Source organism: Tympanuchus pallidicinctus, unplaced genomic scaffold (genome assembly GCF_026119805.1).
Source record: "Tympanuchus pallidicinctus isolate F22 unplaced genomic scaffold, pur_lepc_1.0 scaffold10, whole genome shotgun sequence".
Classification (NCBI taxonomy): domain Eukaryota; kingdom Metazoa; phylum Chordata; class Aves; order Galliformes; family Phasianidae; genus Tympanuchus; species Tympanuchus pallidicinctus.
In genome coordinates, this window is record NW_026294619.1 from 551,542 (window position 1) to 565,271 (window position 13,730).

The 13,730-nt window shown below is 35.0% G+C and overlaps 1 protein-coding gene across 1 annotated transcript in view; it reads left to right on the forward strand.

Annotated features, from left to right (window-relative positions):
- SPAG17 (sperm associated antigen 17) overlaps positions 1 to 13,730 on the forward strand; it is a 90,362-nt gene that overhangs the window by 37,439 nt on the left and 39,193 nt on the right. Inside the window, exons 15-23 of the mRNA XM_052702933.1 lie at positions 726 to 826; positions 1,468 to 1,584; positions 3,218 to 3,372; positions 7,260 to 7,372; positions 8,708 to 8,802; positions 9,558 to 9,794; positions 11,271 to 11,382; positions 11,903 to 12,031; positions 12,866 to 12,979. Coding sequence (XP_052558893.1) covers positions 726 to 826; positions 1,468 to 1,584; positions 3,218 to 3,372; positions 7,260 to 7,372; positions 8,708 to 8,802; positions 9,558 to 9,794; positions 11,271 to 11,382; positions 11,903 to 12,031; positions 12,866 to 12,979 — 1,173 coding nt within the window. The remainder of the gene's footprint in view (positions 1 to 725; positions 827 to 1,467; positions 1,585 to 3,217; positions 3,373 to 7,259; positions 7,373 to 8,707; positions 8,803 to 9,557; positions 9,795 to 11,270; positions 11,383 to 11,902; positions 12,032 to 12,865; positions 12,980 to 13,730) is intronic.

Genomic DNA, 13,730 nt, shown 5'->3' on the forward strand with positions numbered 1-13,730 from the left:
AGTAGAATTTTTCTTGTATATCTGAATTTTAATCAAATATTAGTGAATTCTGCCCTACATTAGGGCATTAAGAATTCTATTAGAAGAAAATTATTTTTAAGAGTGAGAGAAAATATAAGAATATAGAAATGAAAATCTCCATGTAATCCTATTAATGTCTGGTGCCCATTGTAATAATGATAGTTTATCAGTCTAATCTGTGCATCACAATTACTACTTAGATCCTTGGTAAGTGTAATGTTCTGTCATTAGCTTGTAGAGCTCTACAAATCCAATTAATTAAGTTTAAAATACATGGTTTCCAAGAATTCTAATACCAAAATAATTTATTTTAGCTTTTCTTTATGTTATCTCTGCAAAGGAATACTTGTTTCTCAGGTAATGAGCTGGTAGGTGGTTCTTCACCTGTGAATCTTGAGGCCACTTCTTAGAGTATTTTTAATTTTTTTGGACAGGCAAAGCTATTACAGGTCGTGGATTTGAGTGGGTTTCCTGTTTTCCTTTCCTTTTTTTTTTTTTTTTTCTGGTTAATGATCTGGTACTTATGTGTATGGATTTCAAAGTGGGTCAGAGGAGATCATGTATTTAGCACAGTAATGTCATAAAAGGAAACTAATTTGATGGCAATCTCGTCAAATATGCTAAGGAAGTTGCAGCACTCTGACATTAGTGTTTAGGGCTGAAATTTCTAGAACAGTTCTTAAAATTCAGTTTTCAATTTCTAGGACATGCAAAAGGAAAAGACAAGGATGAAAGAGATGGTCTGGCTGTTTTGAACAAAAAATTGGATGTTTCTACTTCTGATCTGGCAAGTGTGATGAATGGAGTACACTCTGCTTTATAGCGTGAGATAACAGAAAGTGCTGTTCAGTACTGGGAAATGTTTATACAAATCCAGTGCTGCATGCAGATGACAATTTTGTCATGTTTGGGGAATATGGAGATGACTGTTAAGCGCTATCTGTCACTTTCTTTGAATTCTAATGTGATGGGTTTGGTGAAGCTACTAATGGAAATGCAGGTTTTACTGAATACCAGAAGTCAAATACTTGAATGATGTTCAAGAAAAATTGCCAAACTGTTTCAAACTTAACAGACTGAGCGTTTTGGCTCCTTCAGAAACACCTGCCTGCCATACAGCCCTGGATAAATACAGCAATTTTAAAATCACTTCATAATACCCGTCTAAATATTCATAATTGCTTACAGCACTCAAAAACATATAGCCTAGCAATAAAAATAGTTGAATTATGTTTGACATAAAAAGCCAAAAGCAAAAACCTTTGGGAGCAGTTGTTGGGTTTTTTTTATTAAATATTGCCATACGGCTCTACACGTGTGCAGCATTATGCAATTAACTGTGAAGTAACATGTGATGCTGTCTATTAAATCAACAAATTACAGTTAATTTGATACAATTGACACTAAAATGTTGATAATTATTACTTTGTTTCATTGTATTTTGAGGTGAGTCTGGAAAATTCTGGTCTGGAACCAAAACTGGAAGAAATAAAAAAGACTCAGAAACGTTGTCTGACAGACTGGAATTTTGCTGAACGTTTTCATCCTGATGTCCTTTTTCAGGTATTTGTGAACAGACAGTTTTGTAGATTCAATCATGTCTCAGAATTAGTAGGGGAATACAGGGTATTTCCCTCCTAGAAAATTGGTTCAATTTCATCACTGATGCATTTTCACCAAAACTCGTTGTTCAGCTGCTTTAAATCTTGCATGAGAAGCTGAAGTTAATAATTGTTTTTTATTTCATGATTTGGCCACACTGCAGCTGTTTTTTTCAGTATGATTCTTTTAACTGTGTGATGAAAAAAAAATTACCCTTAAAGGTGACCCTCCTTGATCATTACAAGATTAATTAGCCCACTGTATGTGAAAGCATACTTTACAAATACTTGTGCAGCATATGGTTTATGGACAAGCAGGAAATTTTGTCATAATAATTCTTCACCCTTTGAAGACTACAAGCTTTATTTACAGAAATCTTGTGAGCTAAAGACACAGTTGATCTTGCAGAAAGAACAACAAATGCGAAAGATGAGTTCAGGTGTAGATGGCATGAGGCATTCTCTTTGGAGAACTAGATTATAAATTCAGGGCTGTTTTGACCTTCAAGGCAATTCTTTTTGATCCTCACGCATGCTTATACAAGGATAGAGAAATGGCAGCTTTTTCAGCAGTACTTTAGCATCCCCTCATTAGGGTCTGGGTAATAGATTTCAGTACATGGGGAATTCCTACTTAAGCAAAATAAACAGCTAATACAAACTAAACTGTCAGTAATTAGTGTCAAGTCAAAAGACGCTGATGGAAAACAACTGCAGAAGAAAACAGCAACATTTTGTTGATGGTATTTCTTTATTTCACATATAAGCACTGTATAGGAACTGTTGAGTCACTGCCTAAACCCACTGTTTGATCACCTGGAGAGAGGATCCGATCAGCCCTGGGAGCACAGGTGAAGGCAGTTCACCTGTGTGACTGGAAGGGGTGGAGCCTGGCTGCACATCTTTTAGACCCTATTTAAGGGCTGACTACCACAGAGGAAGTCTCTCATTAGAGATCCCTCCCTTGTAGAGTTTTCCTCTCTGAGCCTAGATCTTTTTCTGTTTGTCTCTTTTGCTGTTTTACTTTTGTATCAGCTTTCCACTGTACTAATCTTTCCAACTGTAACAAGCACCATTTATACAACCAGGTGATAACGAGGTTTTCATATTTAAAGAGAATGCTTGTTGGTATGGAATTACTTCCATCTCATTTCATTTTCATTTCTTCATGTCAGAGATGTTCAGGGCACAATAGAGTAAATTGGATACAAAATGAGCTGAAAAACAGCTTGTTTCTTTTTTTCTACCCACTTTGCAGTAGTTCTGCGTTTACTCGTTATGTATTTATTTCAATACTCATTTTAAAGTCTTAAAAATATATGAATAATAATTTATCTATTCTTTAACTGAATTATTTCATTCGTGGTCTGATTCAGAGGTGAAAGGCAGAGAGTATGTATTCTCCATATGGATAGTGGCAGAGTTTCAGTTTCCACATGCTGGATCACTGCAGATTGCTACAATCCAAGTAGTTTGCGTGCATCCTACAGGAAGAGTGAAGTTCTGAAGTACCCATCGCTGAAAGCTGTGCTGTTTACCATCTACACATACTACTGTGTACAAAGAGGATGTACCTTTCTTTCTTTCCTTTTCAGGTTCTTCATACTGCAGCCCAGGAATATAGATGTATCGATTCCTATTATCATACACAAGATAAGTCTTTGCTAATGGTTCTTCACAATCCTATGAATCAGAATCGTTTGTGCCGGGAGACTTGGGATGTTGCATTGCACTCTAACGTTGGATTCAGGTAATTAATTTTATCACTTCTATATTAATCATAGTCATTTTCAATTAAAGCCCTATATGGTCATGGCAAATCTTTTGAAATTTTGTCCTGCATGACCAAAGCTTTGAAATTAAAAGGTATCATGATGTAACTACATTTAAGAGAAAGCAAGGCATAAAGGTAGAGAGCAGTACTGTATCAAAAGAGTTCTGATGAGATAAAGCTTTTCATAGTGAGGAGAACCATACAGTAACTGTGCATGAGTCCTTATCACATGGTTTAAGAATATGATAATACACACAAAGTCAAATTAGGGATATACGTGTCAAGAAAATAATGTTGATCTGGAGGAGTTCAAATGGCAAACTGTCTAAAAACTTAATTTCCATGTTTTTCAACCATAGTTATATAAATGGTACAGCTATCACATAAAGTTTTTCTGGGAAAAGCTAGAAGCCTTTTATTAGTAGTAGGATTTTTTTTTTTTTTTTCTTGGAATAACACATTCTTCTTAATTGTCACTATCTGCTCATCAGTAAGAAGTATAAATGTGCTACTATTAGAGCTTTTTCCAGTGGATGTATTTATTTTGGTACTTTTTTGCACTGCTGATGGGCAGTATAGATTATATGAATCCAACTGCTATTCCAGTTTGTTGATCAAATGTAGAATATGTGTCCATGTACTGGCATGTTAAGAAGCAATAATGCTATGGAGAGACATCTGAGCTAGCTTTAACCATAACAAAGTGGTTCTCCGTTAGTTATTTAAATCTGATTCATCAAATAAAGTTAAAAGTAACTTATCAGTGGACAAACTGGTTTGTTTGTTTGTTTTCTGCAAGTCTATCAGTAAGCATCACTATCTGAGGAACCTATTCTATTTATCAGAATACTGGACTCTTTCAATGTAAATTTTTGTTGATACCAACAGATTTAAACAGGTTTTAATGCTAAGTAGGTGAAGTGTGCCTTCCAGAAGACATACTTTGTACTGTTTTTGCTCTTAGGGAAATCTTTGTGAATCCATCTCAGTTTGTTGTGATCAGCATTGATTTATCCTGAGGACCTGCTGTAGTGTTACCTGTAGGAGCAAATATGTGGAACCAGACTTCCTCAGGAAGCAATTAGACTTGAAACAACTCTTCTAACAATTCCTGAAACAGTTTGGCAGCTCACCTCAACACAGTATCGAAATAGTCAATTCAAGGCCAACTGCAAAATGAGAAGAGCTCTTGAAACCTTCAAAACAAAAGATAATGATTTTACATCCAAAGAAGGAGTAATGCACACTCTTTGGCAGACAAACTAGTTTTGCTGAGGCTGTGCTAGCTATATGTTTACTCATTATTATTCTTCCAGATACACTGGAAACAAGACTTGAACATTAAATACAACTTCTTGGTAGGGCATGCCAGCTTTGTTCACTGACATTTCTTGGAGTTCTATTTCTATAAAGGTTCTATAAAGCAGAAAGGCATTCCTAAAGAAGCTAGAATGAAAGCTAACTGAAAGGTTTGATTTTACTCTTCTTTTGGGGAAATACTCTGTGCTCTCTGTCTGCTATTTAGTATCTATGAAGAGCTGTAGGCTCTTGTTTAGTTCTGTTATGTAGCATCTGTACCTGCCTTTTCTCTGCAAAGTAATTACCACATTTTCTGACCTTACTCAACCTTTTTGCTAAAGATCATGTCAGATTTCCAGACAAAGTAATCACAAATATTTGCTAGCGTATGTTTCCAAGCAACCTAACACTTCTTTGGAAGTCAGTCTTTAAATACCTGGAGCACTTCAAGCTGTAGCCTCTCTTGGATTCCAGTCTTGCTGAGTTGCCATACACACATTCAGAAACTCTACTTGCTAACCTGCTTACTAACGTAGTTGTATTGCTTGTGGCACTTTACTTTTCTATGAAATATTGGCCTCTGATGTAACTATGGATTAATTTTCCTTTTATTAAAATTACTGTCATTCTCATTTGGGGGTTATATTTAGGAGTCACACTTTCAGCACAGGGGAGGTATTTGACTGTCTCTCTGTTATGGATTTTCTCCATGTGTGTTTACTTGTTACTTCTTTGTTGTGATATCTTACAAACCAGATACCTGCTTTGTAGGGTTGTTCCATAGTTGCTCTCTGGGATATAGTTCTTTTACCTGCATACTTGAGAAATTACTGCTAGTCAGTGGATTTCAAGTAGTTCCTTTTATGGCAAATTCTCATACAGAAGGGAATCAAATTTTGTGTTGCAGCAGCTTGATTTGGAGTTGGTTTTGCTCCTGGAGATCTCAGTTACTTCTCCTTCTTCTCCATGGCTATGAAATCCTATAGTTCGTGTAAAACATCCAAAAAATGCAAGAATTGTATCCTTCAGGCACAATTGGTCAGGCAGTATGAGAATGCCTCTGAAATCCAGTGGATTCTATGGACTAACTGGGTCCAAAGGCATGGGCTCAGTGGTACGTGTGTAAAAACCCTTCATTTCTGTTTAGAAGTGACCACTCTATCAGAATGCCAAGTTGATTTCAACATTGTCGTAACTATTCTTTTGCTGAAAGTGAATCTTAATGACATTTGTTTACTGTTTCATAGTAAGCACATTGCACAAGTTACTGGAAAAAATAATTATTTCTGAGAAATGATTCTGAGTCAGACATTGGCAGTAGTGACATCAGAATACATATTAATAGAATATGTATTTTTGACTTTGAATGACTGTTTCGTTGCCCTAAAATACTTTCCATGCGAATAATCTCATTTTTATTTATAACATATATTCATCTTCAAGTTATTCCAGTACTGGCAACTCTAGGTCTAGCTTAGCTTTGCATTTGATTTTCAGCACCTCTGTTTTTCTAACTTGTATTCTTTGATTCAAATAAAAGCAGAGTTGCCTTGTCCCTGCTGAATACATGACAAACAGTTTCTCTATGCAGGTATCTCAAAGCAGGCTGTATGCACACTGCAGGAAATAGGTCAGACTAGTATATCTTCAAGCTGTATATAAGCTGTGTATATATCCAGCCTATGTACACAGCTTACATATTAAGTCTCTTTGACATAGAGGGTAATGCTACAGTAATAAATTTGAAACCATCATGAGGTCAAAAATTGCTTGTTCTGTGTTCACAACCAAAATCTGTGGATACTGCCATGGCTTTAGAATACAGTGGAAGCATCTTGAACTCTTGAGTGAAAAAAATTATGAAGATAAAATGACTTCTATGCATGCTTCTTTTACTTTTATACTTGATGAATTATGGTAATGCTCCAAACAAGAGATTGAGGAATAACTGCATGTGCAATTTTTAGCTTTTATCTTGCCTTGAAAGCAGTCATGCACAGTAAACTGTTTAGTAGTTTCAGATACCACTGGAAGACAAAATAATGCAAACTCTGCATCAGTTTATCATTCAGTGCTGACTCACACTATTATTTACCAATATTCTTAATTTATGACAGGCTACAGTGCACTGATTCTCTAATCTGAATTTGGATGATAATTTCCAAATGTCTTTCCTTGTCATATTGATAGAAAAGAGCTAGAAAATAAGCAGAGTGCTAGAAACTAAGTAAAATAACACCTCCGTAGCTGTCAAACGAACAAAAAAAAGTGTATTTTAAAAGGCAATATAAATCAAGAGCGACTAAGAAAATAAATAAAATTGGTCTGAATGTCTGTTTTCTGGATGTCTGGATTTTGTTTGATGGCAGATGTTCTTTGGAAGACAAGTTTCTACTATTTCTTTGCAGTCAGGAGAACCCAAATCCCGAACATCAGTTATTTTAAACAAGTATCATTCAGGCATAAATACCAGTGTCTGAGTGAAGCTGAGTGAATTTTTCCTATCTGAAATCATCTTAGTGAAAATTGTATTATTGTAAATAGATAAATGTTATGTTTTTCAGGAACTATCTTGAGCTGGTAGCCAACTCAATTGAAGATTGGGTTAAAGAAGAAGAAGTCAAATATCAAGAGAAGAGGATGGCTAGAGAAATAAAGGCTCTTAAGCAGGGAGAAGGTATGACAGAAGGACCATCTGAATTTTTTGATTGTGCTGTCAAAAAGCCTGGCTTATCTATAAAAGCTACAAGTGGGTATCTTTCTGTTTTATCCTAGAAAATTCGTTCTTAATGGTAAGAGCTGAGACCCAAATCTGTTCATAGTAAAATCCCATGTATTTTTAGTAGGACAAGCATGTCTTGTCATCTGTATATACATAAGCATCTTTTGAAATTAAGTATATTTACTTAAATACTCTGCATCATCCTTCATTTTGCAAACTTGAGTCCCTTAATATAAATACACACTTTCAGGATCTGTTTTTATTTAATGGAGTTACTTGAAAGACTACATACAACTATGAAATCTCTGTCACGTGACATATGTGAATATGAAGAGACAAACAGCAATTGAAATCGACAACTTTTTTGAAAAAGCAGGATAAAAGCTGGAAGTCAGAAGCTGCAGACTAGAAACTAAAACTGGAAACTGGAATTAACTAGACTGCAAAGCGAACTTTAACTACAAGCAGCATTTTGAATATCAAAAATAGTAAGCAGCTTACGCAGTAAATTTTGAGCAGGCAACAAAATTTTTAACACAAATATTGACAAAAAAGAGAGCTTTTGTCCAAATTTTCAATGTGTGTATTTAAGTGGAATTTAAAATTATTTGTTCTGTAGCCTTTACTTTACTAACTTTCTTTGAGAATTTACTTTGAAACTTTCTAGCACTAAAGATTACCATTTACAAAAGTCGGATTGCCATTCCTTAACTAGCTTAATGCTTCTGAATGCTTGAGAACCAAAAGGACATTTATGATTTTAGAATCTTATGTTGCACCCATGTAGCTCTCCCAGTTTTGGCTTAATTAGAGCTAATTTTCTTTGGTAGTGACTGATACAGTGATGTGTTTTGTATTTAGGAGGAAAATAACATTGACAGTATCCCGGTGTTTCAGGTGTTACTCAGCAGTGCTTGCACGAAGTGTTTTTCTGCTTCTCACACTGCTCTGCCAGCAGGGTGGTTGGGAGAGCACATGAAGCTAAGAGGAAACACCATAAAGACTGTTCACCCAAAACAGCCAAAGGAACATATGGCCCCCAATTATGAATGCCAATTAATACTAGTTGTGAGATAAATTTCTTCTAATCTGAGTAGCGTATTATGTCTAAAAATATTTAACATTGACTTCATTCTGCTCTTATACTTGTATATTTTACTATTTACCAATGTGTATTTTATTTTGTTTACTCATACCATTTTTATTTTCATTTTTGAACTTTTTTTTTTTTACAGTTGTTCAATTTTCACATATTTATGATCACAGTTATTCCTCCTCTTTTTCTCAAAGACAGCACATCAAGACCAGAGAGCATAATGGACACCGTTCTAGAATCTCAGTCCATCAATGAAAGAAGACCTTTTATTAGAGAAGGTTCTCTTAAGGTATGGCAAGAAGGTGTATGGTTCTGAAAAGGGTTTAATTAACACTGATTTGCCAGAAAGGCATGCTTTCATTCTTATGGAGACTTATGCATACTTGCACTATCCGTTATACTCGGTAGATCTAGCTTAACTGATGCTGCACTCTCTTGGTTCTTTTAGACAGTCATAGTGTATCTATCTCATGAAATGGCTTTAACCAATTCCTGGGTACTCAACTTGGCCTAACTTGTAATTGTGAATGCTTACTGTTTCTTTCATGATAATGTTAGTGCATTAGTGTGCTTAGAACATAAAATGCTAACCTGGAAAATGTCAAATGCCTAATGTTGTTGTCTTAATACAGGTTAATAATTCTGGTCTTAATAGCTCTTTCCTCTTTCTGTAAAAGGTAAAACAATTTTATATCACATTTTGGGAATAAATTCAGTCAGTAATTTGTTCTGATATGGTGATAAACATTGTGGAAAAGTGAACTATAAAATCAATAATTCCCTATGACTGAGTGTGTGGGATACAAATTATCATCTGGTACAACTCTTTTGGTCAAGAATGACTGATCCTGTGAATTGAGTGTGTCAGTAATTTTATGCAGATTATAGTATGCAATATTGTGAAACTGTAGGCAAGTTTTAAAATTATTATTAACTTAGAAGACCAAAGGAATCTATGTTATTTTGAGTTTGTTTACTCATAAAATTTTCACATATAAAATATCATGGATTAGGAAGTAACTTGAACTCCTGATTATCATTTAGGCTAGTAAAGAGAAGCAGAATAAATTACTAGAGGAAGAACGACTTAAGGAAGAGAAAGAAGCAAAGAGAGAAAATTTGAGTGGTAAAATGAAAAGACAAGAGACAGCAATATGTGAAGAAAGTGAAGGTTCCAATAAGAAATCTTCCAAAGAGAAGCTTAAGGGTGAGCCAGCAAAAGTGCCTGAACCTGAGGAGGATCTCAGCATCCCAGAAACACATTCTGAGAAAATTTATAAGGTAAAGAGTGATATTATTGTACCACATTAGGAGATTGTCAGCTATTTATATATAGCCAAGATTAGCAAAGCTATAATCCTTTATGAAACTGAAGTGCAGGACTAATTAATCATAGCTAGGTCCTGTTCAATTCTATCATTTTTGCATCAGATTGCTTCCTAAAAGTTTTGAAATGCAGCTTCTGTTATTTAAGGCTATTTAATTAACTTGGATGTTTTTAAATGTATATGACATAAACACTTGATATTTTGATATTTTTGATATTGGTTTTGTTTTCCTGGTTAGTATTTTCATAGGATGAATTTTGCCTAAAGAAGTGTCATTTATGGGAGAGGGTAGGAAGGGTAGGAAGACCTGTTCCAATTCATTTATCTGGGGACTGCTAGACCTGGCTGAAGTTTTGGCTATACACATTGGAAATCAAATAAAAGGAATCTACTGTTTCTTCCATTTCCTGTTTCAAAATTCATGTCCTTGGAGTGCCATAATACAAGCTATTCTGTCTGTTACACTAACAGAGAGAGATATCTTACTGAGGGAACTCTTTACCAATAGTATCCAAACCATTTTTAGGCAGTTTGCACTAGATTTTATTTGCAGAGTAAGCCTTACATCCAAGACTGTCATTGCAGAGTTTTCTTTTCACTATACACCAAGAAACTATAGACCTGCAAAACAAGTATTAGACTAGATATTCCAAAAGCAATTTATTGTTGCAGAACTGGGAAATGACAGTTATAGATAATATCCCACTTCTCCTTGAAATTTGCTGGACATTAATCTACAAAAACAGAAGATTCAGATTCATGAAAGTAGTTCTCCTATTTTCATTACTTTCATCTCTTTGAAATTTAGGAATGTAAATAAGGAAGCTTAGAGTCCCTTTATGGCACAGAATTCTATTTCCTAGATATAAACAGTGGTTATGTACTGCAGATAAAGTGACCTCCTTAAGTCAGTATACTTTAGTCTGAGCTTGCTTGAGTACACCCTACAAAATCATAACTATGTAAATTTCTGATCTGAACTTGCCTAACAGTACATTCCATGTCTGAATTCCAAAATCCAGGGCTGGAAATCAGAATCCTTATCAGATTTGGTTTGGACATACAAATCTCATGGCATTGTACTTTGTATTTTATCTCTTTGTATTTAGCCAGAATTTTTCTTTCTCTCTTTTATTTATTAAGCCACCAGACTACTTGCTACTTTTTAGTTCCCACGGTGGCTATGTACAACTGAATAACTAGATTCTACACTCATGTGAAACAAGCTACTTCAGTTAGAAAGTGATATATTACTCAGGTATAAGAGTAACATGCCATATATTTGTTAAAGTCACAATTAGATCTCTGAACAAGAAATACTGATCCGAGCAATGTTAGTGTGATTACCCTAACCCTACTTCACAGCTTTTGCCTTTTACAACTTTTGCCTTTCTCATTTACCCGCAGTCTAAAACTTGCATTTTTTCAGTTTCTTGGTTACAACATGGGGGAGAATCTCATTCAAGTATCTGGAATCAATCACTATCTTTTCCCATCTGATGGAGGGCAGATTCAAGTAGAGAAGATAGAGTTTGTAAAAGGTGATTATTTTACACTTTGCGCTTTGCTTTGTCTCACTAATAGCTGATGACAAAGTTTCCTTTATCCATAAATGCTTTTTTGCATTTCAGTAGTAGAAATTCTGTTAAAGATACTGTGACAGTACCATGTAATTCCATGTTAGATTTTATTGCCGCTGAAGTTTAAGTTTTTCTGTAGTAGGTTAAAAAATTCATAAAGTATTAAAAAAATAGAGTTGTTCAGTGGCAGCCAATGCAATGTATTCCATGAATTCATATCCCAGTCAATTGTCCAGTGTAAGTAACAGGGTTGTTCCACAGTCTATTGGTTGTAACTGTCAGAAAGTTTTCTATACGTTTAGTAAGATAATCTAAATTCAGATAAACTTAATTTGGTCGTCTTTGCCTAATAGTAAGAAATTGGGCCCACTTCTTTTTGTGGGTATAATTTTATTTTTGTATGACTTACAGTTGCAGGTGCAGGCTTTTCTGGGGGACAGAAATCAGTACTGAAGCCTAACAGTATTCCATTGCTTTGTAGGCCTAACTTTGGTAAAGGTGAAAGTGGTAAAGGACAATCACAACTTCTTCATTCATATCACAGACCCCAAGAAAAACTTAACAGAAATTGAAGTGCATGAAAACAACGAAGAACAGAAAACTGCACCAGGTTAGTGGGTTGACATCACTCATTAAAAAAAAATTAATAGTTTGATGTATTTAGTAGTCAGATGTAAACCCTAATTGCAAAGAGTAAATAAGATCAGTGCTGCTGTGAATAGATGCATTCTTTCAAATGAAGAATGTATACAAGAATGTATGTTATTAGGCATCATTCAGAATTATAAAGATATCAGGATGTCTGTGAATGTGAGGTGTAAGTGAAACGTTCAGCTATTTGCACCACTCGTCCAAAAAAACAAAGTAGAATGAATGTGTACTTCTCTGGTCACTACTATGTTTTACAATTTACTGACCAAATGAGAAGTCCAGAGAAGATGCAGAAATATTTTTTTCAGTGACCAGTCTTCCAGCTGAAATCCTTGAGGGAGTCTTGGAAACATGCAGATCTAGTACTGCCCCAGCTTGCTGGAGCAGAAATAGTCTTTGAACCTTCTGAGTCAGAAGATGAAGAAGATGGTAAAGAGGGATGCTCCATTCTGTTCTTACCCTTGAAAACTGTGTTATTTGGAAAGACAGCTTATAGGGTGAGACAACTCTTTGTATCTGAGATCAGAGTGAGACTCAGTCATTAAAAAACAAAAGGTTAAATAGTAATCCAGTTTGCTGACTTAAGCATCATGCAGAAATCTTATTAAAGCGTAGACATAAGCATAGTGCAGGACAACAGATGCTAGCCACTTTTTCCTTGCTCTATATTAATTTGTTTTACAGGTTAGTCATCCAGATTAATGTGGCACTGTTCAAATCAGTCATTTGTTTGCAAGTCAGATGGTTCTGCAGTGCGTTGCTATCATTAAAATTCTGATTTTTTTTTTTTAAGGAAAAATTAAAAATAAAAAGAAAGCTGTGAGCAAGTTTGGATCTTTTTCAGCCACGTTAGAAAATGGAATCCAGCTGTCCCTGAGCTATTATGGACCTACAGGGAAGACAGCAGGTAAAATAAGCAAATAGAAGAGGATATTTGAGAACTAAAGGGGGAATTCTTTTTCTTCTTTTTTTATTTTTCATGCACCCCTTAACTTAATAATTTGTTGCATGCAATTCTGCCTTTCTTAGCAGCTGTTACCACATGGTGGGGAATTCTCAGCAAAGCTTGAGATGAGATTACATTGTCAAGAATGTTCAGTGATTTAAATTTCAAAATGGAAAGAGGTCTCCATGCTTTTTTTACTTACTGTGAAAACAGAGCAGTGGAGGGAGAAATTTGCAAGTATTGTTATTAAGTAGTCCAGCAAAATCAGCAAATTAATTTGAGCCAAAGAAAATGTGATTTGTTGAGGAATCTTTTTGGTTTTCCAAGAAATAATATTTTCATTAACTTATGTAGGTGATTATGGAATTTTCATTTTATGTTAGGAGTTGGCCTGTAGGTTCTAGTTGTGCAGTCATAATGAGGGATTTCTCTCAGCTTTTCAATAAACACATTCACCAACTGGAAGCAATTGCTTCACAAAACCACAGTGAAAATAGCATCTGCTTTTACCAAGAGCTTTTTGTTTCCATTGCATTTGAAAGGCCACTGAAACCATCACACGGATAAAAGTGAAACCCTCTTCTGATCAGAGAATAATCCCAGCATTTTTCAGTTCTTAAAATATGAAAACATTTAATTGAGTGCACCTTTGTGTGGACTGTGGTAAACCATTCAACTATATGCTCCATTTTAATTATTCAAATATCTTTTC